This window comes from Gorilla gorilla, chromosome 2, assembly GCF_029281585.2.
Source record: "Gorilla gorilla gorilla isolate KB3781 chromosome 2, NHGRI_mGorGor1-v2.1_pri, whole genome shotgun sequence".
Taxonomy (NCBI): domain Eukaryota; kingdom Metazoa; phylum Chordata; class Mammalia; order Primates; family Hominidae; genus Gorilla; species Gorilla gorilla.
The window spans coordinates 26,142,026-26,163,046 of NC_086017.1; the positions used below are offsets into that span (position 1 = coordinate 26,142,026).

At 46.6% G+C, this 21,021-nt stretch overlaps 2 protein-coding genes across 7 annotated transcripts in view; one reads left to right on the top strand and one right to left on the bottom strand.

Annotated features, from left to right (window-relative positions):
• The window catches only part of OXNAD1 (oxidoreductase NAD binding domain containing 1), an 87,251-nt gene that overhangs the window by 49,941 nt on the left and 16,289 nt on the right, over positions 1-21,021 (top strand). The window contains exon 10 of one of the 2 annotated variants that reach the window (XM_055381128.2): positions 7,781-9,020. The exons of the other annotated variant lie outside the window; for it this stretch is intronic. The gene's annotated coding sequence lies outside the window, so the exon portion shown is untranslated. Of the gene's footprint in view, positions 1-7,780; positions 9,021-21,021 lie in introns of those variants that run through there. 2 annotated transcript variants of the gene reach the window in all.
• RFTN1 (raftlin, lipid raft linker 1) overlaps positions 547-21,021 on the bottom strand; it is a 207,576-nt gene continuing 187,101 nt past the window's right edge. For all 5 annotated transcript variants that reach the window (XM_055381122.2, XM_019023757.4, XM_055381124.2 and 2 more), the window contains exons 8-10: positions 11,464-11,567; positions 8,058-8,139; positions 547-1,932 (exon numbers count right to left, since the gene is read on the bottom strand). In XM_055381122.2, the coding sequence (XP_055237097.1) occupies positions 1,528-1,932; positions 8,058-8,139; positions 11,464-11,567 (591 nt within the window). In that variant the 3' untranslated portion in view covers positions 547-1,527. The remainder of the gene's footprint in view (positions 1,933-8,057; positions 8,140-11,463; positions 11,568-21,021) is intronic.

Sequence of the window (21,021 nt, forward strand, 5' to 3'; positions counted from 1 at the left end):
CGGGGTTTCACCATGTTGGCCAGGCTGGTCTCGAACTCCTGACCTCAGGTGATCGGCCCGCCTCAGTCTCCCAAAGTGCTGGGATTACAGGCATGAGCCACCACGCCTGGCCTACAAATGTTTTATTTTAATAAACTTGCAAAGGGAAAAGACTTGCCTCACTAATTTAAAAAGTTATTCAGAAATAACTTGCCTCACTAATTTACTTAAAAGCTTGGAAACAATGTTTGTTAGACATTGATGTAAGGTTTTTTGCTTATTTTAAAAAGGTATTTGTCTCCACCATCCCAGAAATGGGAGGTGGCTGTACCCCTTACTTACCTGGTGGCATCTGAGTTCCACTTGCCATCTCTTTCTACAAATGACGAGAAAGCACAGCAAGCCTAGCTGGCTCTGCAGCTTTCCATGGGAACTTTGTCTTCCTCCACCACGTCATCATGCTGCCAGGAGTTAGAAACTTATAGTGAATGGGGGGTGTGGGCTGGAATCCTTTGGACATGAGGCCAGGACTGTTCTAGTGACACGATAAACACTCACTCCTCACGGTGCACTAACTCATAGATGATTTATTGCCGTAAGTAACTAAACAAGAGAAGAGACAGGCTGTGGGTTTGGTCAAGACAATCAGCATTCCCTCTCCAAGGTTCGCCAGTTGCATCTACGTAAAGCCTTAATACTTTCTGGACGATATACACATGATAAACACAGCATACATGGGTAACAACTTGACCAATGTTACACTGATTAAAATAGCACATAACAAGGGCGCCAGCCAGTCCCAATGCCCTGAAGTGACAGAAGTAATGTGGTTTGTATGATGTGCTGAGTACAAAACCTTTAAAAACAACTTTTTGGCATTAATACTAACACAGAATACTTCCTTGAACATTCTGCAAGAGTAGGTGCAGACACAGAATTACTTCTTCATTTCCAGATTACCAGTATCTATAGGACTATTTTGAGAAAAGCTGGGAGGTGGAGCACCTCCCCTCCCCAATGTCATTTTCTTTGTCAAAGCAGAAGAGTCGAAGGGGTTTAGGTGGAGGAGGGCAGCTGACAGGGCTCCTGGAGTTGTTAAGTCACCAAGTAGCTGCAGGGGATGGACACTGCCCCACACGATGTGGGATGAACAGCAGCCTTGGTTTGTAGCCCAGGGTGTCCATGGATTTGACCCGAATGCTCCCTGGAGGCCCTGTGGCGAGGACAGGCACTGGATGGTCCAGACCCTCTGGCTGGAGGAGTGGTGGAGCCAGGACTGGGCCTTCAGCCATGAGGGCTAGAAGAAATAACCTGACCTCTTGCATTCTAACACTGGGTCATTAATGACACCTTTCCAGTGGATGTGCAAAAACCAACACTGTCAGGAACCTGGCCCTGGGAGGGCTCAGGTGAGCTCACAAGGAGAGGTCAAGCCAAGCCAAAGGGTAGGTAACACACAACACCAGGGAAACCAGCCCCCAAACCAGCTGTTGGTAAGATGCCTTGGGTTTGGCAACTCACCTAGTTTTAGCACAAATTGCCCAAGACTCAGTTTTCTTCAACCGTACCAAGCTCTCTGACTTCCTCAGCATCCCCGTCCCTGGCATCCTCTCCAGGATTGGAGTGCCCAGTGCAAATCCCCACCAGGGCCCTGCTGTGGCTGGCAGGACCATTCTGCACAGCCTCACCCTCCACACCCACCCCACACAGCCGGCCACCAGGGGACAGCTGTTCTCCCTTGTCCTCTTGGACAGGGTCCTTCATCTCCTCGGAGACTCCACCCTCCTGCTGCTGTCCCGAAACACAGTTTCCCATGTCTCCAGCTTTGGAAGACTGGTCTTCTAAGTTCTTCTCATTTTCTTCTGCTTGTTGTTTGTCTCTGGCACTGAGTTTACCTTTTGATTTCCTCATCTGCCTGTTGTGCATTTCTTCTCTGGAGAATCGCCACTGAAACTAGAAATCAGAAAGGATGGGGATAAATAACAAGCCTCCGGGAACCCAGAGCTTCACCCAAAGCCTTGTTTGCATTCATACCCACACCATGTCTGAGTGAGACATACAATTCCCAGCATCCCCCAGCCAGGCAGTACAGGCACCAAACTTGAATCGCACACTATCACATCACACCCACCCCAGGAGCCTGCACCACACCTTCCAGGATGTGTATTTTAGATGTAGATTTCAGGTTCTGTTGGGGCAGAGCAGTATTTCTTTTGACTGGCTCTATACCAAAGGCCCACATAGGAAAGGGCTCCTAAAGTCCTATCATTTGGAGGGCCAGGATGGAGAGGAGATGTGAGGCCTGCCCCCAATAAAAGCCAGAGCTGCAGCTACTCATTTCCATTCTGAGCAGGCTGAGGATTACCAGGCATGGGGCTGGCATTCTCTCACTAGGTCACCTGAGTAAGGCAGGGCCCAGAACATGGGGCAGACACTGTGCTGTACCGCTCAGATCCCCCCACAGGACTGGCGGGCCCGCTCCCCAGCTAGGCCGATAGCCCTTTGCTGACCACCAGCTCACAGAAGGTCACGCCAGGGCAACCTACAACCAATGACTGCCCCAGGTGGGATACAACAACCCATTTCCTGATCCCAATTTGGGATAACGCAAACGCCATCCCAGCTCCAAGCCAACCTGGGGGATTGTGACTGCATCACAGCCCAAATTCTCCCTCTGCCCGCTACTGTACCGACAAGTGTTCTAAGGTAACTCCCTCTAAAAACTTCCAAATCTCAGAGGCAGCCTCCCAGGGGGCCCAACCTGCAACCAAGCATTTCCCGGTGTGACAGGGAAGTCAGAGGCTCAGAGTCCCAAGGTCACGCGGCCAGTAATAGAGTTGGGCAACAACCAGGGTCTCATCAAATCTCTGGAGCAAGACCACCCGAGAGAGAGCCCCAGCTCCGCCACTGACTGGCCAAGTTTCTCAATCTGAATTTCTCATCTCGGTGGCCCAGAGTGCACATGGGGTTTTAGTTTTCAGTTCCCACCATGGCCACTTCCTTGTGCTTCAGCTGTATCTCACTGGTTTCACCAAATACGCACTTAAATCTTAGACATTATATAATTGAGAGAAAAAGGGAGCTCTCAGTTCCTATGATTTCTTGCTGGGCTAGAGAGAGGAGCCCAGGAATGCAGTTGCACCATCAGTGGGAAGTGATTTCTTAAGGCTTTAGCATGTTGTAAATCATTCTGAGCGCTTTGCTAGGAAAAACCAAAAATGTGCTATGTAAATGTTTAAAAATCTGCCATTTTTGTAGTTTTCCACGGTAGAGATCTGTTTCCTCAGATAAAACATTTGCCCAAACACAGAATTCTGAGATTTAATACATTATAGGATTCTTGGATTTAGCACCTTTTAGATAAGAATGGTAATGGAATGTTCCATTAAAGTAGAGAAACATGAGTGAAATACATGTTGAGGTTAGGATTTAACACCCTGTATCCCCCAAAAAACCCAAATGAGTTCACTTACAATGTTGGATGGGTTTCTCCTTTGACTTCTTTTGAAATGTCTCGTACTGTAGCTGACAGACTTCCCCTAGGAGATGGGTGGAGCTTCTTCCACCCAAACTGTGAGGATCCCAATAATGGAATCACTCTGTAGGCTAAGTGGTGTCTCAGACCCACCTCCTACTTCAGCCGAGCCTGCCAGGCAGGCATCTCGAGGCTCCAAACCCACCAGAGGAGGCCCCTGATTTTAGCCCTCAGCATGACCGTGGCTGCCTCCACCAAGCCTCCATAGTTTCCAGGCACCGTGTTATGGTTCGTAACTGCTGCCCTGTGTTAGGCAGCTGCCATTGCATTTTAATTCCAGCCCAAATGTAAGAGTCTCTCCTTTTTTTTAATGGATGTTCCAAAACAGTCAGAGCCTCTTCACATTTTATATCATTTTACGTGTTTTTAGAAAAGGACCAGTGAAGCCTACCTGTGTAATATAGTACTCCGAGAGGCAGTTGGCTCTCAGGGAAGTCAGAGGAAGTTTTACTGTTGCCAAAAAAGTGGTGATCGTTTTGGCTAAGAGGCCTTAAGTGCTAAAATGTCAAAGCATTATAGTATGGGTTCAAATCCTAGTGCTGGCACTCATTAGCTGTCAGTCTTTAGGCAGGTTATGAATCTGAGTTTCAAGTTACTCATCTCTAAAATGGTTGTCTCTACCTCCAGGGCTGCGGTGCACACCTCCAGGGCCCCATTCATATTGTATTTGATGTGAATAGCGCCCTCTGCTGTTGTGCAGTGTATACAACTGAGGACAATTCCACCACGTGCTAGACCTTCCATCTAATATGAGCCCAGATACTCTCTCAGGGGCTGCTCTTGCTAAATAACAGAGCTTCCATAGTTTCCTCTGGATGCCTGGCCATATCCAGTTTCCTGTAGAAGATCACATCTTGTTGATCTACTGATATAATACAAAACGAGAACACAAATGGTAGAAAACAAACAACAAAAACTGTTTCAGATCCCAACAATTCAAAAAGGAGACGTCTCAGAAAGCAAGAGGAGGCCTGGACTGTGCCAGATTTCAGTTGAGCCTCTGAGGTGAGCTCTGACATCCACACCACTTAAAGGCAGGCAAGTCCAGCCTGGGGAATGGACTCCAGGTTTTGAGTAGGACCGGGGGAGTCTCTGAGCTTAACCAGCAAGCCGCAGATAAAACAGGTTGCACTGAGTTGGGGGCCTTCCCAAGCCAGAGCATCTGTGGCAGTTGGGTGTGTCACCAAATCCAATTAGCCGCCCAATTCAGAAATAACTGTCTAAAAGAAAAAAAGAAATCCTTCACTTTACAGCAGTGTGTGTCCAGAGTTCCATGTCAGCAGGAGCCAATGGATTTAATTTGCACATTTTAAAAACTGCCCATGATGTGTCCACTTCAAGTAGTTTAGCTGGAAGGAAGTCTTCCCCTGAGTTGTAGAAATCACCTACTCCCTTTGAAGAAGTTTAATATTTGCCTTGAAAGTGACACGCACGTACAGAGGTTTCTTTCCAATGCTGAAAAGTCTTGATTAGAAAATTCTGTCCATGTTGCTGATTAAAAGAAGACTAAATATGCCACATCCTCGGTGTGCCAATCTTGCAGTTTCTTTTCTTAAGTTTTAATGCTAGACATACTATGTGTGTCCTCGCTAAGAAGCTGATTACTCATTCATTGATTCAACAAGCATCTGTTGAGCACCAACTAAAATCTGGGTACACAACACAGGAAAAAGGTCTTTCCTCTTGTGGAGACTATGTCTGACTCTGCCTGGGAAGGATAAAATAATGATCACAAATAACTAAAAGCCCAGAGGAGAGCTCTGAAGGAGAAGAACGTGGTTCTTTTCCAGTGTAGTACAAAGGAGTCTGGTTTGGTATAAAAGGAGACAGCACTGTTCTGAGAAAAGGATGCTCGAGTAGAGCTAGAAAGGAGGAGAATGTCCTTGGCAGAGGGGACACAGAAGAACTGGAGGCCACAGAGGAGCTGGAGGCCACAGAGAATGGGAGGCTGGCAGAGGAGGTAAGAGGGACCAGATCCCTTGGGGCCTTGAGGGCCACCAGACTGATTTCCATCTTTGTCTTCAGAGTCATACAAAACTAGAACTCCTTTGAGCAGTGGGATGACAGGATTCAAGTTGCCTTTTTAACAGATCACTTGGGCTCTGAATAGGGAACCTATTTGAAGGGGATATCTATTATTAGGAGATTGGAGTAGCTGAGGCGAGTGATGGTAGAGAGAAGTGGAGGGATTCCAGAGCCTCCGGGACCTAACACAGATGGGTCTTAAGGATAGATTGAATATAGGGGAAGGAGAGGGGAGGGTCAGCAGGGATAGCCCCTAAGGTGCAATGCCATTCCTCTAGATAGGGTGGCGGTTGGCCAGGTGGGCGAGGTATGGGGAGGGGGACAGTCATAGGTTTGCTCGAGCCACAGGATGGATGGAGCTGGAGTCTTGGGGTGCAGTGAGGGCTGAAAATGCAGGCGGAATGGTCATTGGCACAGAGGTGGTGAAGGAGATTTTCTAAGGAAGAGGCAAGAGTGAAGGGAGAAATGGGGCTGGGTCTGAACCCTGAAGAACTTAGTGGGAAACCAGGAGAATGAGGTGGGAAAGAACCAAGAGAAAAGCTGCTTCAGGGAGTGGGGGTGGTCCCAACATCCGGGCTGCAAGAGCTCAGGCATGATGAGGACTAGATGGAGTGACTCTCGGTCACCAGGGGACACAGGCCTGTGGGAGCAGGACGCTGACCCTTGTCAGCTGAGGAGTGAGGAGGGGACACCCAGTGCAGAAGATTCTTCCAAGGAGTCTGGCTGTGAAGCCCCCCTCTCTGGAGGACTCCCATCTGTGAGGTGACCCAGAGGGTCTTGTGTAGAACAAGTGCTCCACACCAGTCACCTACAGTCTTGGAATGAGGCAGGAAATAATTAGGTACATGGAAAGAGAAAGCAGTTCACCCAGATGAGTACAGCTGCTTGGGATTAGAAGTTTTTACTGACTGAAAAAACAGTGGGTCCCATCCTCTCTGAATTTTCCCTGAGGAAAGTCAGTTCTACCTTATTACAACAGCTTTTACAAATCTATCTCTAAAGTCTCCCTGCCGACTCAAGTTTCCACTGACTTGTCCCCCTGCATGCGATGCCATGACCTTCACACCAACATCCAACCACATGTCTCTCCTTTGGAATCTGTGTGCCCCACCACCAGGAACCTGTTAGGCAAAGGTGGCACCATCTCCGTCTGTAAGGCTGCAGCGGGTGTCTGTCAGCATCTGACAGGGGCCCTGTGTGTGCTGTGTGTTGAATGTTGCACTTGCTGAATGCATGCAGTTCCCGTGAGCCTGTGGCTGAGCTGAAACTGACAGCGCTCTGCAGCCGATCCATCTTCCAGCTGGTGGCTGCCTGCTCCTGGTGGTTGATGGTGGGCTGGCAGTTGCCTTCTGGTCCATTGTGCCGTCACCTGTCACATTACACCTTCAGAGCCTGGAGAAAGACCTTCCTCCACACTCCAGCCCATCTGGCTTCAAGTCACCATTGCTTTGGCACTCCTTCCACAAGTGGGCTCCCCCTGGAGTTGTTGGCTGGTGAGGGGCTGCTCCAATCTGTTCATTTACTTGATGCTCCTTCCCAGGGCTCTGTGTCCAAAGAACATGAGGAACCAAGTGTGAGGAATGCAGGAGTGATGCCAAGAGTGAGGAGCCGAGCAGGTCAGGCAGGCCCTGCCGAGAATGTGGCCTCAGCCATCAAAGGTGCAGTGAGCTGAATCCAGGTGATGCCTGACTCAGGCTTTGGTGTGTCCACTCGACTCACTGGCCTCTTCCCCAGCAACTGGTGAAAATGTCCTCAGGAAAAGCACCACAGGCTGCTCAGGGTGGGGTGGGAAGCATCAGAATCATCTGGCACAAGGGTTGCCGACACTTGCACCTCGTACAACCCTTGTGCTCAACCTTCAGGAATCACAGAGAAGACTCTCTGAGAAGGCCAGTCTCTGTGCGACTGTTTCTAGGGTAGTTCAGAGTCCAGAGAGGGGGAAAAGGGCCCTGGGGATCTCTGAGGACAGTCTGGCCTGAGGACTTGCTGCCACAGGCTACAGCTAGCATCACCAGCTGTCACACAGAGGCCTTTGGGTCTAGGCCTGTCATGAAGAAATTTTGGCAGGGTCTCTGCTTAGATCCCCACACTTTTAATGTCCTAAGGAATCTTAACACGGCAGGCCAGAGCTCCAACTAGCTGATAATGAGATTAAGACACAAAGAAACTGGCCATGAGCTCGAGCCATCCCCACCCCATGGTCAGGCTGCAGCTGACTTCGTGCCCTTCTTTTCATCCTAGTGGGAATATCTGACAGGCTGAAGCCTCCAGAAGAGCCTCTCTCCTCCATCCTTCTGGCCGGCCCAGCAGGACAATGGCAGACAAGGCCCTCCAGTCCCCTCAGCTGTCCCGTTTTAGCAGCCTGAGATGTGATTCGGGTTGCCAGGGGCTCAGGTGTTCCTTGGGCTCTGCGAGCCCTTGGAAGCTGGAGCAGGCTGCCCCCTCAAGTGCTGCAGAAAATCCACTGAAGATGAAGCCCTGCTGAGGAAAACCTAGGAAGGCCATCAAAGTCTCTTACCTTCGATTCCTTCTTCTTGATTTTCTGAGGTAGACACGGTCTCTGAAGAAAGACAATCTGCTTGGTGGATACACTCCCCTCGCTGTAACACACGGAGCTGAGAATGAGCCACTTTATGCCTTAGAGGAACCCAAAACCTGACACAGATGTTGCCATCCCTAATTTCATCAGAGCAGACCACCCACAGGATTACGACAGGTTAGAAGTCAAGAGACGCCTGCTCTACTCTTCCGCTCCCAGGCCATCCAACCTTGCTTCCAAGGGGCTATCTCAGATGCCCAACAAAAGCTTTTTGGGTATCCCTACAAAGTCAGCTTCCTAGCTGGACACGCCCGTTCCCTTAATGGGAAGTAACAGCATCTTGGCCAAATGTGGACACACTGGCTGCTTCAGTGGATCTCAAAGGGGCAGGGGCCTTTTCCAAATCTGTCTCTGGTAATGATGGGCAGGTAGATAAGGACCTGGGTGATGAGCTCAGCCCTCCAGCTGCTACAGGTCAGTGGACAGAGGTCATGGCTGCATCCAGGGTCTCAGCCATGCATGGCTCCTGCAGGCACACCAAAGACTGCGCAGCACCAGGCAGGCCCTGCAAGGCAGTGCCTGTTAACCAGCTCTGGCTCACATGAACAAAACATGCGAGGGAGGGGCGACTCGTATCTTACAATACAGTGAATACTCTCTTCCCAGGAAGGCAGGACCTGGAGCTGCCTCTAAAGATGATAGAAGTATTGTAAAGAAGATCACTGTTTTTTTTTCCCCTGCTTCCACCCTTCTGATGATTTTGTATTTTATTTTTAATTTACAAATAATAATTGTATATTTATGGGGTAGAGTGTGATGTTTTGATATATGTTTACAATGTGGACTGATTAAATCAGGCTACTTAACAAATCCATCACCTCACATACTTAGCATTTTTTGTGGTGAAAACATTTAAAAGCTACTCTTGTAGGAATTGTAAACTATACAAGGCATTATTGTTTATAATAGTCACCATTCTGTGCAATAGATGACCAAGGCTTATTCCTCCTAACTGAAACTTTGTACCCTTTGATCAACATCTCTCCTTTGCCCATCTGCCCCACTCCCCAGCCTCTGGTAAACACCATTCTACTCTCCGCTTCTATGACTCAACTTTTTTAGATTCCATGTATGAGAGAGATTATAAGGTATGTCATTCTGTGCCTGGTTTATTTCACTTAGCATAGTGTCTTCCAGGCTCATCCTTGTAATAAATAACAATGTCCCTGACCCCCCCTTTTAAGGCTGCATAGTATTCCATTGTGTGTGTGTGTGTGTGTGTGTGTATTTTATATATATATATCACATTTTCTTTATCCATCCATCTGATGAGGGACACCTAAGTTGTTTCCATTTCTTAGCTGTTGTGAATGATGCTGCAAGGATCATGGAAATGCAGATCCCTCTTCCGTATACTGATTTCACTTCCTTTGGATATATACCTAGAAGTGGGTTTGCTGGATCACGTGCTAAGTCTATCTTTAGTTTTTTGAGAAACTTCTGTACTATTTTCCGTAATGGCTATATTAATTTACAATCCCACCAAGCGTGTACAAGGGTTCTCTTTTCTCTATACCCTTGTCTTTTTTATAATAGCCATCCCAATCAGTGTGAGGCTGTATCTCATTGTGGTTTTAATTTGCATTTCTTAAATCTCTGTTTTGTAAATATCTTTACATGTTACTGCATTCAGCTACAAAGTCTGTAAGAAAAAGGAGGGAGAGAACTAATATTTGCTCTGCACCTATTTTGTGTAGCGGCTAGGCTGGGTGAATTCACACATAATGGCTCATTTAAGCTTCACCTCAATGCTCCACGGAATCCAACTACCACTTTTATAGAAGGAAACAAAAGCTCAGCTCAAGAGCAGGCTGGAGATCACACAGTGAGGATTCAAACACAGATCTACCCAGTTCCACACAGTCTCCATTCCACCATGAGTGGTCATTTAAGGAACAGGGAGGTGGAGGATTAGGAAGGATTATTTAGCAGGTGTGAAGGTCTGAGACAGAGAGACCTGTCTGTAGCCCCTGGGCTTAGGTGGCTCAGAACCAGCTGGGCCTTCACATTCAAATACATTCTCATTATGAGTCTTGTCCTCTGGAAATTGACCAGGAAACTGACTCAGAGAAGCTATGTCACTTGACCAACATGACACAGTTGGTAAGTGGCAGACTGAAGACTTGGGTTCAAGTCTTCAGGCCCCAAATCCAGGGTTCTTTCTACACCACTGCATTGCCCTATGCCTGTCGAAGTCTTGGCTGGGAAAGAACATGGTGGTTTCCAGTGGCCAAGGGGCTCAAAAGTGGCCGCAGACTGGCTCCCCCTGGTGCACTGACCCACTGTGACCTAATGTGGAATCTGAGGATCCTGGTGAGCCAGAGGAGGGACTAGGAAAGACATCAATTGTCACCATGATTCTGCACTCTGAATCACCCTGGTTTGCCAGCCTTGCCCCATGCTGTCCATCACTCTGCAGTGGTGAATATGCAGTAGGGCTTGGGGAAGGTGGAGCTCTGGGGGCCACAGCGGGGGCATCCTTGCTGGTCAGCAGAGAGACGGCCTGCTCCAGGAAAAGTGCCTGATTCTGTGGACTGAGGTTCTAGGCCCAGTTTCTGCCACTTACTGGCTGGGTAGCCTTAAGTATGTGACCAAGCCTCCCCTAGCCTCAGTTTCCTCATCTGCAAAATGGGAATCATATCCATGCTTACAACCCCACAGGGCAAGACTAATTTGGATAGTAAGCCCAACATATAGATGGAGGGCCTTTTATGGTTGGTGTGACTGGGCTCAAGGGAGCGTAAGCAGAGCTGAGAGTGAACAAATGAGCATGAACCTGAAATTATAAGGAATGCCACACCGAGGCCTGAAAGGCAGGCCTTTACAGTCCCTTTGTGGAGCTGGTGACCAGTGCTTGATCTTGGCCAAGTCCCTCAACCTCCCTGGCTACACTTTCCTCAGCTGCAAAATGGGTTTAATAATAATACAATTCTACCTCATAGTATTTTTCTTTTCTTTTTGAGGACTGAGATTTTTATATATAAAGTGCCTACCTAGCCTAGCACAAGGCACATAGTAGGTGCTGAAATTCTTTTGCATTGGAGGCTCTGAGCCCTCTCAGTCTGAGCGGCTCATCTTTGACATTCTGGGCAGTAATGACTCACAGGGCCCCCCATGTGGGAAGAGGGGTGCAGGGGAGTTCTCTGGGTGACGGTGGTTAAGAATGCGAAATTCTGGCTCTGCTGCTTCCCAGTGGGAGAGTTTACATAACTACCAGCCTCTTGCACAGGATTAAATAATTTATAGACGTGAGGTGCTCATTAGGAACAGTGACTAGCACAGAGTAAGTGTTCAATAGAATCCTAATGATTACTGTTATTGTTACCTGGTAGTCTTGACGACGGGAGTTGGTAGCACACAGGTGAGCTGCCAGCCATAGGCCGCCAGCGAGTTCAGCAGGGGCACGTAGTCTGTCTGCACTTCGACACCCTGGGGGAACAAGGCCAGCATTAGGGCTGCTGCTGCCACAAGCCAACTCCCAAGCAATGAGAGGGGACTATTCAGTCTGCCAATCCAGCAAAACAGAAAAGAAGTGGCGGTGCCCGGCCACTCAGAGGCTCCTGCTCCGATGCTTGCTGAAGACTTTAAAAGTTTGGAGTCAAACTGCCAACATGGGATTTCTTTCTGGGCCCCATTTCAGTCTGTGATGTCAGCAAGGAATTAGAGCCAAAAGATTAATCCATTAATTTTGTTTGATTCTTGTCTGGACAAATAGCCTCCTGTGAGTTTCATTGACGAAGCATAATTGTCTCACCTCTGAGCGGTATCCAGGGCATATAACTACACATGCTGCTCTGAATGAGTTCAGAGTGTGTTGTGGGGAGTTAACTTACATTTGACAAATGATCAAGTCGTTTGTGTCCAGCCACAGCAACACACACATGCACATCCACATGTGTGTGTACACGCAGAAGCTGCTTTGCCTGTGTTATGTGCCCTGCCTTGCAGGGATAAATGAATGCTGCCATGTTTTATTTCAAATTAGGATTTGGGGGAACTAACATTTGTCTTTCAGTTAAAAAACTCAGCCCCGGCCGGGTGCTGTGGCTCACGTCTGTAATCCCAGCACTTTGGGAGGCTGAGGCAGGCTGATCACGAGGTCAGGAGATCAAGACCATCCTGGCTAACACAGTGAAACCCCGTCTCTACTAAAAATACAAAAAAAATTAGCCAGGCATGGTGGCGGGCGCCTGTAGTCCCAGCTAGTCGGGAGGCTGAGGCAGGAGAATGGCGTGAACCTGGGAGGCGGAGCTTGCAGTGAGCTGAGATGGCACCACTGCACTCCAGCCTGGGTGACAGAGCGGGATTCCCGTCTCAAAAAAAAAAACAAAACGAAAAAAAACCTCAGCCCTCTGCTAGCACAGGGAGAGAGCCCTGATGTGAGGCCCCTGCACTGGCTTCCACCTCTGCAGGCGTTCTCACTGCAACAGGCCTCATTTCTTACTCCGGGTTCCTCACTAACACTGAAAGTGTAGCCCCCACCCCTGCTCTGCGTGTAACTGGACTCCCCATCCCTCATAGTCTGGCTTCTTATAGTTGGCTTCCGAAAATCTCAAACATGTATCCAGATTCCTTCCACCCTGTATGCCCACATAGTTCATTTATCAGGTACTCTAGAGCCATGATGGGTGCAAAGGCACAGCCCTGGCCCCTGGAGTTCACAGGCTAGCAGGGGCAACAGCACAAACATGCCAGGAACTGAAAAACCTAAGGGCTCTCTGGCAGGGCCATGGGACTTTGAATGCCAGCAGAGGTGGGAGAGATCCCAGCCACAGTCAAAGCAGGCTTCCTGGGGCAAAAATTAGAAGGCAAAGCTGGGCCTAGAGTGCCAAGGTCTGTGGTCGGCTTAACTCAGAGGCAGCGTGCGTGACCATGGTCTGGAGTGCTCCACTCAGAAGGTGGCCACGTGTGGTGAGTGGCTATCCTGCTGGCAGCCCTTTGGGAACAAAACCAGCTCATCTAGATGCCCTGGGCGAGTGGGATGGAAGGCAGAGGAGGAACAACCTACCTGCCCTGTCTCTTCAAATGGCTTTTAAAGCTTCTATAACTGGACACCAGTTCCAGAGTGGCTATCAAGTCACCTGAACCCTTGGCGACTAATTTATCCCTCGGCAGCCTCAGTTTCCTCCACTGTATAAAATGGGTACTGGTCTATGTCAGTTCCCAAAGCATGGCCCGAGCCGGCAGCATCAGCATCACCTGGCAACTTGTTAGAAGCCCAGATTCTCAGGGCCCCATCCCAGACCTGATGAATCAGGAACTCTGGGAGTAGGGCCCCGGAATCTGTGTTTTAAAAAGCTCTTCCCAGTAGTCCTGATGCAGCTAAGTCTGAGAACCACCGCCTAGGTAATCATGTAGGTCCCTCCTGGCAAAAGAAAAGTCTGTAATTCTGTGGCCAGAATCTATCAGCTGTTGCCTCAAATCTAACTTTTTCCCATCATTCTCCATGAGAAAAAAATATATATTTTTAAAGAATCAGCTCTGTTAGAAATTCTGCCGCACTGCAAGGGGAGAAAAGAAGGGAAGTGCTAAGGTTTGAATGTGTCCCCCAAAAGGTTTCCATGTGTTGAAACTTAATCCCCAATGCAACGACATTGAATGGTGAGGCCTGGTGGGAGTGTTTAGGTCAGAAGAGCTCCACTCTTGTGAATGGGTTAATGCCAACTCAGGCAAAGGGCTTGAGGCTACAAGTTCAGTCTCCTGCTCTCTCCCCTCTTCTCTGCGCTTCCGCCTCGGGATGACGCAGCAAGAAGGCCCTCACAAGATGCCAGGCCCTCGACCTTGGACTTCCCAGCCTCCAGGACCAGGAGCCAAGAACTGTCTGTCCTTTATAAATTGCCTGATCTCAGGTATCCTGTTACAACAGCACAAGTGGACTGAGACAGGGCACAAGTGGAGAAAGGGAAAGGGAAAGAGGAAACTTAGTAAAGGAAGGCGGAAGGGAGGAGGGAAGGGAGGAAAGGAGAGAGAGGTACGAGAATAATCCGTTTACAGGTGGAGCCAGGAGAGAATGCCATTCTGGTCCCTTCCCTGAAGAATCTATCAGGCCAGAGATGGCCCAGCAGTTGTGACCATCCTTTCTGCCTGGCCTCTGGGCACACGCACACCTCCCTTCCAGACCAGCACAGCCCGTAGTCCTCCTGCTGGGTGCCACGCTCACCACCTGCTGAAGGAGTCCTGAGGCTGCTTTATCCTGAGAATCCCTGCCCCCATCCCCATATTCCCAGTTTAAAGAGAGGAGGAAAACCAATTTTAAATCCACACTCTCAAGCTTTGCGAGGTTATGATTACTTGGGCCTATCAAGAATAACCTTCCCACTTTATCAAGCACTGTGACAAACCCGCCACAATCAGACAGTAGCCATGGCAACCAGGACAAGCTTTGGCGCCTCACAAAGCCCTGAGTGGCAGAATGGAGTCCTTTTATTGGTGGCTGCATCTCGGGCCAGGTTTTCTCTGCGGGCACCCAGAGCTGCGAGACAATGAACGACCCCTGCTGCAGCCCGACCCGCCTGCTTAGACAGACTGCAAACCGGCTGCTTCTATTTTGCTCCGTTTTATTTCATTTTGTCACTCTCTTAAAGAAAAAATCAGCAGGATTTCTCCCAAACATTTTTTCCCCCTCAGGGTAGGAGATGTCAGCCAGAGGGTACAGAATCATAAAGACCAAAAGCAAAAGGGAAAACACAACAAAACAACCCTGCTTGAGAGAGCTGAAGGTTCAATCTCACGTGTTAATTTCTGGCCATCACATGGTGAGTTGACAAGTAAAATACAAATGGTAGGGGTGAGATGTTGCACTCTGCCAGACTCTCCCACTCCGACTATTTGGGATGGTCTTGGCTTAATTAATGTTAAATGTGATTTTCCGTAAGCATCTATCACAGCCTGTTTGCATATTTATCAATATAGTAAAGAGATGGCATTTCTAAAATATGAGATGAGCCTGTCAGTGAAAGACACTTTTAAGTCCATTAGCTAAGAAAGGTGGTAGGAAACATATCCGGATGGAAGGCTCTCTTTGATCTGCTTTTTTGTGACACTCCAGTGAGGAGAGAAGAAAGCACCAACAACACTCAAAAGCCAGCCTGCTTATCAAACAAAAAGACATTTCTTTCTCTGAGTAGGAGCAAAAATTTTAATTAACTCTCCACTCTCCTGTGGTGGATACGTAATCTCTGATCACACCTGGAGTGTTAAAAAATGGAGCATGTCCTGTGGTTTTTCAACTCGTATAAAAGGAATTCATTTGTATTTATGGCTCTTTTTTCCTTTGTTCCCTATAATTTCTCCAGTGACTGCAAATCAACTAAAGAAATAGACATCCTACACAACCTTTCTTTACCCTCCAAAAATTAGGACAACAGAATGTAGGGTTTACTAAGAAATGTATTTGTCTTTTGATGATTTTAAAGATCCTCTATGCAGAGAAATAATTAGGAATTCATAAATTGGTCCAGTGAGAAAGTTTGCATTCTGAATGTCAGTTTGCTCTTCTTTTCTCCTGTGTTTCATCCTGTGGAAGCAATCTAGGAGAAAAGGAGTTTCAAAGAAAATATTTTGCTCTTTATACATGATTGTAAATGAAGAAAGGAATTTGATTTCCCTCGTCTGAAAGGTGCTTGAGACCACTTCTGGGGTGTTCTCCATACCTGAGAAAAGTGACTGGGGACAGTTTGCCTCTATTCCTGACATCCACAGGACTGAGACCTTGCCTTTCACCAATTAGGGTATGTAAGGGAGAGTCCTGCAAAAACTACTTCTGTGTCTTTTGTAAAATTGCTACCAAAACACTAGTGCCCACAAATTACTGGCAGGGTGTGCTTATACTACTCTTATTTTACTTATCAGTTTTAGGTATCCTAATTTTCTACCATGGGAAATAAAGATTTAGTGCTCCCATAAACATTTCTTATTTCCTTTTTCTTTGTGCTCCAAATGGTTATTTTGTAATTTAAAGTAAATCAGAAGTCAATGTTTGTGTTATCACAGTTTTGCAAATATTGCTCAATGCTGGGTCAAATAATGCACTATGACCATGCCTTCTTTTTTATATAACCCTCTGTTTTTCCTGGAGTTAATTATTACCTCCATTTTTTTCATCTTCCTGGTTGTACATGAACCCATCACTAATTTATCCCACATGTTGCAATACCCCTATTTAATGCTCATCAATAAATATTCCAAGATCCTAAATACATTAGTTCCATTTTTCCCCACTGGAGACATCATTTCTGAAACTTTGCTCTAATCTGGTCTGGCTGCTTTTCATGCCTGGGTTCTTCGTAAATTACTGTCTATGGCTGGTATGTTCTCTTTTTTTGGTTTCCTTCTCATTTTGTAGGAGCACATCCTGTAGTGACTCTCTAGGCAACAATGCCCTAGAAGTCATCTGAATCCGTGCATTTCTAAAAATGCCTTTGTGTTAACTAATAGTTTAGGTACAGACGTCTGGGCTGAAATTGATTTATCCGTCAAAATTTTGAAAGTACCTCTAGTAGTTTCTAGATGTCAGCAATGCTATTGAGATAATCTATTCTGATTACTAATATTTTAACTGTAACCTGTTGTATTGCTTTGAAAATTTTTAGGATTTTTTTTTTCTCCCCTAGAAGTTCCGGAATTTCATGACAATGTGCTTTGGTGTGGGTCTTTTTTACTCAAAGGATTGTTTACCTGATGGCCTTGCAATCTGAAGATTCTTGTCCTTCAGTTCTGAAAAGTGTTTTTTTTCCCCCCTTTGATAACTTTTCTCCCCTCCATTTTCTATCTTCTTTTTTTCTGGACCTGCTATTAATCAAAATGTGTGATAAATGTTTTAATTTTATTACCTTCCCCCACAGTTTTCTTACTCTTTTAATTTTGCTTTCTGAGAGATTTCCTTCATTTTGTCTTCCAACTTGTTATGTTTTTTAAATTTTCTGCTGCCCTATTTTTAAGATTCAAAAGCCCTTTCTTATCTTTTGATTGCTTCTTTTTTTTACAGCATCTTGTTTTCGCTTCATGGATACATTTATTTTATCTCTTTAAATGGTTTCTTCTGATACCTACATTATCTCTACGGTTCCCAGGTTGCATGTGACAGAGATGGGGAACTAGGGATCTTACCACGCCATGTTAGGATTTTAAACCAGTACCCTGGTTTTCTGCTCTGCAGTTCACATCCCCCAACCTCCCATCCCATGGTGATTTATGCTTTGAAAACCAAAGCTTTTCTTGGGTTCTGCAAGAAACAAATGGCACCCTTCTCGTCCAGGTTGTAGCTTCCTTCATTTTGCTAAATTAGTTAGATTCCTCTATCTACTTTCCATCTATCTAAAAATTTGTTGAAATCACTCATCTTCTACTTTTCTTCTAATCTTTTTGTTCTTGTGGGCATCGATTTATCTACCTACCTACCTACAATTGAACCTCATTATTCTTGGTAGCTATGTTCTGTAAAGTCATTGTGAACAGTGCATTAGTGAATATTGAACCATTGCCCATAAGAGAAATATAGGGTTAGGGTCTTGGAAGCCTCTGGTCGCAACAGTTTTGCAAACTGATCAATATATAACCTTGTTTAATAGATAGTGTTGATTCATGAACATTGAACTTGCAGCCAACAGCACTATAACTCATGCCTGAACAAAGCTCACTGGTATTTGCTTTGTAAAGCACATCATAGCATTCCTGCACTTAGGAACACTAGGCAACAGTACTTCAGCACTATGCATAGGGGCTATTTTTAACAGCTAAATCACCAACAAAAAGCACAAAAATGTGAAAAATGTGGCAGTATGTGTACCACAAAAAGGACACTTGCTTTTAGTATGAACATTGAAACCAGGCACAGTATTACCTTGTTTGACCTTAGCTAGAAAAGTGCACATTAGGCAACTCAAAATTTTTGCTGTTCTGCACATGTTTGCAAATGGCCACAAAATGCCATTTGTATTGATTTTGGGATTACAGTAAATTTTAGTAAGCAGATGAATTTGCAAATACAGAATCTGAGAATATGAGAATTGCCTGTATCTATCTAATTATGTCATTCCTTTAGTTTCATTTCATGAGGATTTTTCAGAAAAGAAATAGATGTCTGTGTCCAATCCCCCTCATTTAATAAAATGTTATTATTTTAATGTTTAAAGGGAACACTGGAAGGCCTTTCTAAATAACTTAGAATCCAGAAACCAAAAAATAAAAATGACAAATTTGATTACATAAAAACTCATATGATATAAAAGACAAATGACAAAATGGAAAAATGTTTGCAGCTCATATTACAGAAAAAAAAGGGCTTGTAAAAATTGAAAAGAAAAAATCCATTAATCCGAATTTTAAAAGGGCCAAAGATATGAAGAGAGATCACAGAAGATTCAAACACCCACTAAGCGCATGAGAGAAATGCAGAATCTCTTAAGAAAAATGCAAATTAAAACTACTGGCTGGGCGTGGTGGCCCACGCCTGTAATCCCAGCACTTTGGGAGGCCGACGCGGGTAGACCACGAGGTCAGGAGATCGAGACCATCCGGGCTAACACGGTGAAACCACGTCTCTACTAAAAATATAAAAAATTAGCCGGGCATGGTGGCGGGTGCCTGTAGTCCCAGCTACTTGGGAGGCTGAGGCAGGAGAATGGCTTGAACCTAGGAGGCAGAAGCTGCAGTGAGCTGAGATCGTGCCACTGCACTCCAGCCTGGGCGACAGAGCGAGACTCTGTCTCAAAACAAAAACAAAAACAAAAAACAACAACAAAAAATACCCTGAGATACTATTTTTTCACCTATTGAACTGGTAAAAACCCAAAAGTTAGGCAGTCCGCTTTGTTGCCAAGGCCGTGGGGAAGCACGCGTTCTTGTACATTGCTAGTGGAAGGGCTCATTGATTCAACCCTCCTGGAGAACAATTTGACAGTATCTTTCAAAATTACAAACACATTTTCCCTTTGACCCAACAATCTCACTTCTGGGAATTTAACCTACATATTAAAAAATGAGAAATGCACAGAGTTATTCACTGGAGAGCTGTCTGCAGTAACAAGACACTGGAAACTACTCAAGTGCCCATCAATGCTGGATTTGTATTTAACATTATGTTTCACCCAGACAACAGCTCAGAGAACTGGGTAATGGCTGCTCATGTGTTGAGCCGGGGCATACAGGATGAAGAGGGACAATGAGAGGGAATGAATTCTATTCTAGACACCCTGAGTTTGAGGAACCTAAGAAAATGTCCAGGAGGCAACTAAATGAAACAGCCTGTGGTAGACAGAATAATGGCCCCAAAGATGTCTACATCCTAATCCCAGGAGCCTGTGAACATGTTCCCTTCGCATGGTAAAGGGATGTGGCAGATATGATTAAGCTAAGGATCTTGAGTTGGAGAGTTTATCCAGGATTATCCACGTGTGCCCAGTATAATCACAGGGTCCTTATAAGGACAGGCAGGAAGGTCAGAGGCAGAGGAAGAGATGTGATGGCAGCAGCAGAGGCTGGAGTGATGCAGGGAAGGGGCCACGAGCCAAGGAACATGGGCAGCTTCCAGAAGCTGGCAATGGTCGGTAACAGATTGTCTCCTAAAAGTCTCCACAAAGAATGTGGCCCTGTCAACACCTTGGTTTTAGCCCCTTAATACTCATTTCAGACTTCTGACCCAACAAATGTAAGACAATAAACTTGCGTTGTTTTAAGTCACTAAATCTGTGATTTGTTGCCGCAGCAACAGGAAATTAATCCACAGCTCAGGGCCAGGAAAAGGCTGGGATGGGGATAAACACTTGGAGGTGCTGACAGATGCAGGGTAGGTGAAAACTCCTGGAGGGATGAGGCTGGCTGAGGGCTGGATTTCCTTGTGAGGGGGTGAGCAGAAGATGAATGAAAATGGGCTGAGTGGGAAGGAATCAGCCCTTGGACAATCCTGCATGGGAAACAGGCTTAAGAAGGGAGTTTGTACCACATTTTCTTTATCCAGTTCATAATACTATGCAGCCTTAAAAAGGAATGAATCACGTCCTTTGTGGGGACATGGATGGAGCTGGAAGCTGTTATCCTTAGCAAACTAACGCAGGAACAGAAAATCAAACACCACATGTTCTCACTTACAAGTGGGAGAGCTGAACGGTGAAAACACATGTGAAAACACATGGACACATGGTGGGGAACAACACACACTGGGACCTGTCGGAGGTGCGGGAGGAGGGAGAGCATCAGGAAAAATAGCTAATGGATGCTGGGCTTCATACCTAGGTGATAGCCTGATCTGAGCAGCAACCCACATGGCACACGTTTACCTATGTAACAAGCCTGCATATCCTGCACTTGCACCCTGGAACTTTAGAAAAAAAAAAAAGGGAGTTTGATCACACCATCAAATATCTCAAGAGGGCAAGTCACACGGAGCCTGGAAACTGGATGGATGGATGGTGAGGCCTCAGGAGGCCACAGGCAGGACTCCGCAGGAGGGAAGTGGCCGACAGCAAGGTCTGGTGGCAGCTGCTAGTGCAGAGGAGGCAGAGCATGCTGGCACCTTCTCAGGGCTGCCTGGGCCCTGCTCAGCACACGCTGGCTACAGCGGCACTCGAGGAGGGTAGAGGTCCTGTTCTCCTACGGCCATGGAAAGTGGAGATCTAGAGGCAGGGTGGACAGGAATGCCAAGCCAGAAAGAAGGGCCACTTCACCTCTACCTCTCCCTAGCAAGTGGAAGGCAGATGCTGGAACACGGCGGGCAGTGTTGCAGAAAACTCCACGTGGCCCTCAGGATGCTAAAGGGCAGGGCTATGCCTGGTATCACTGTTCATTCATGAATCTCACATTCAGTCAGCCTGGCTCTGTCTGTGCCACTTGGGAAGCCTCTTCTGCCCCAGGAGATCCCAGTCTAGGGGTGGGGAGAACAAGCACA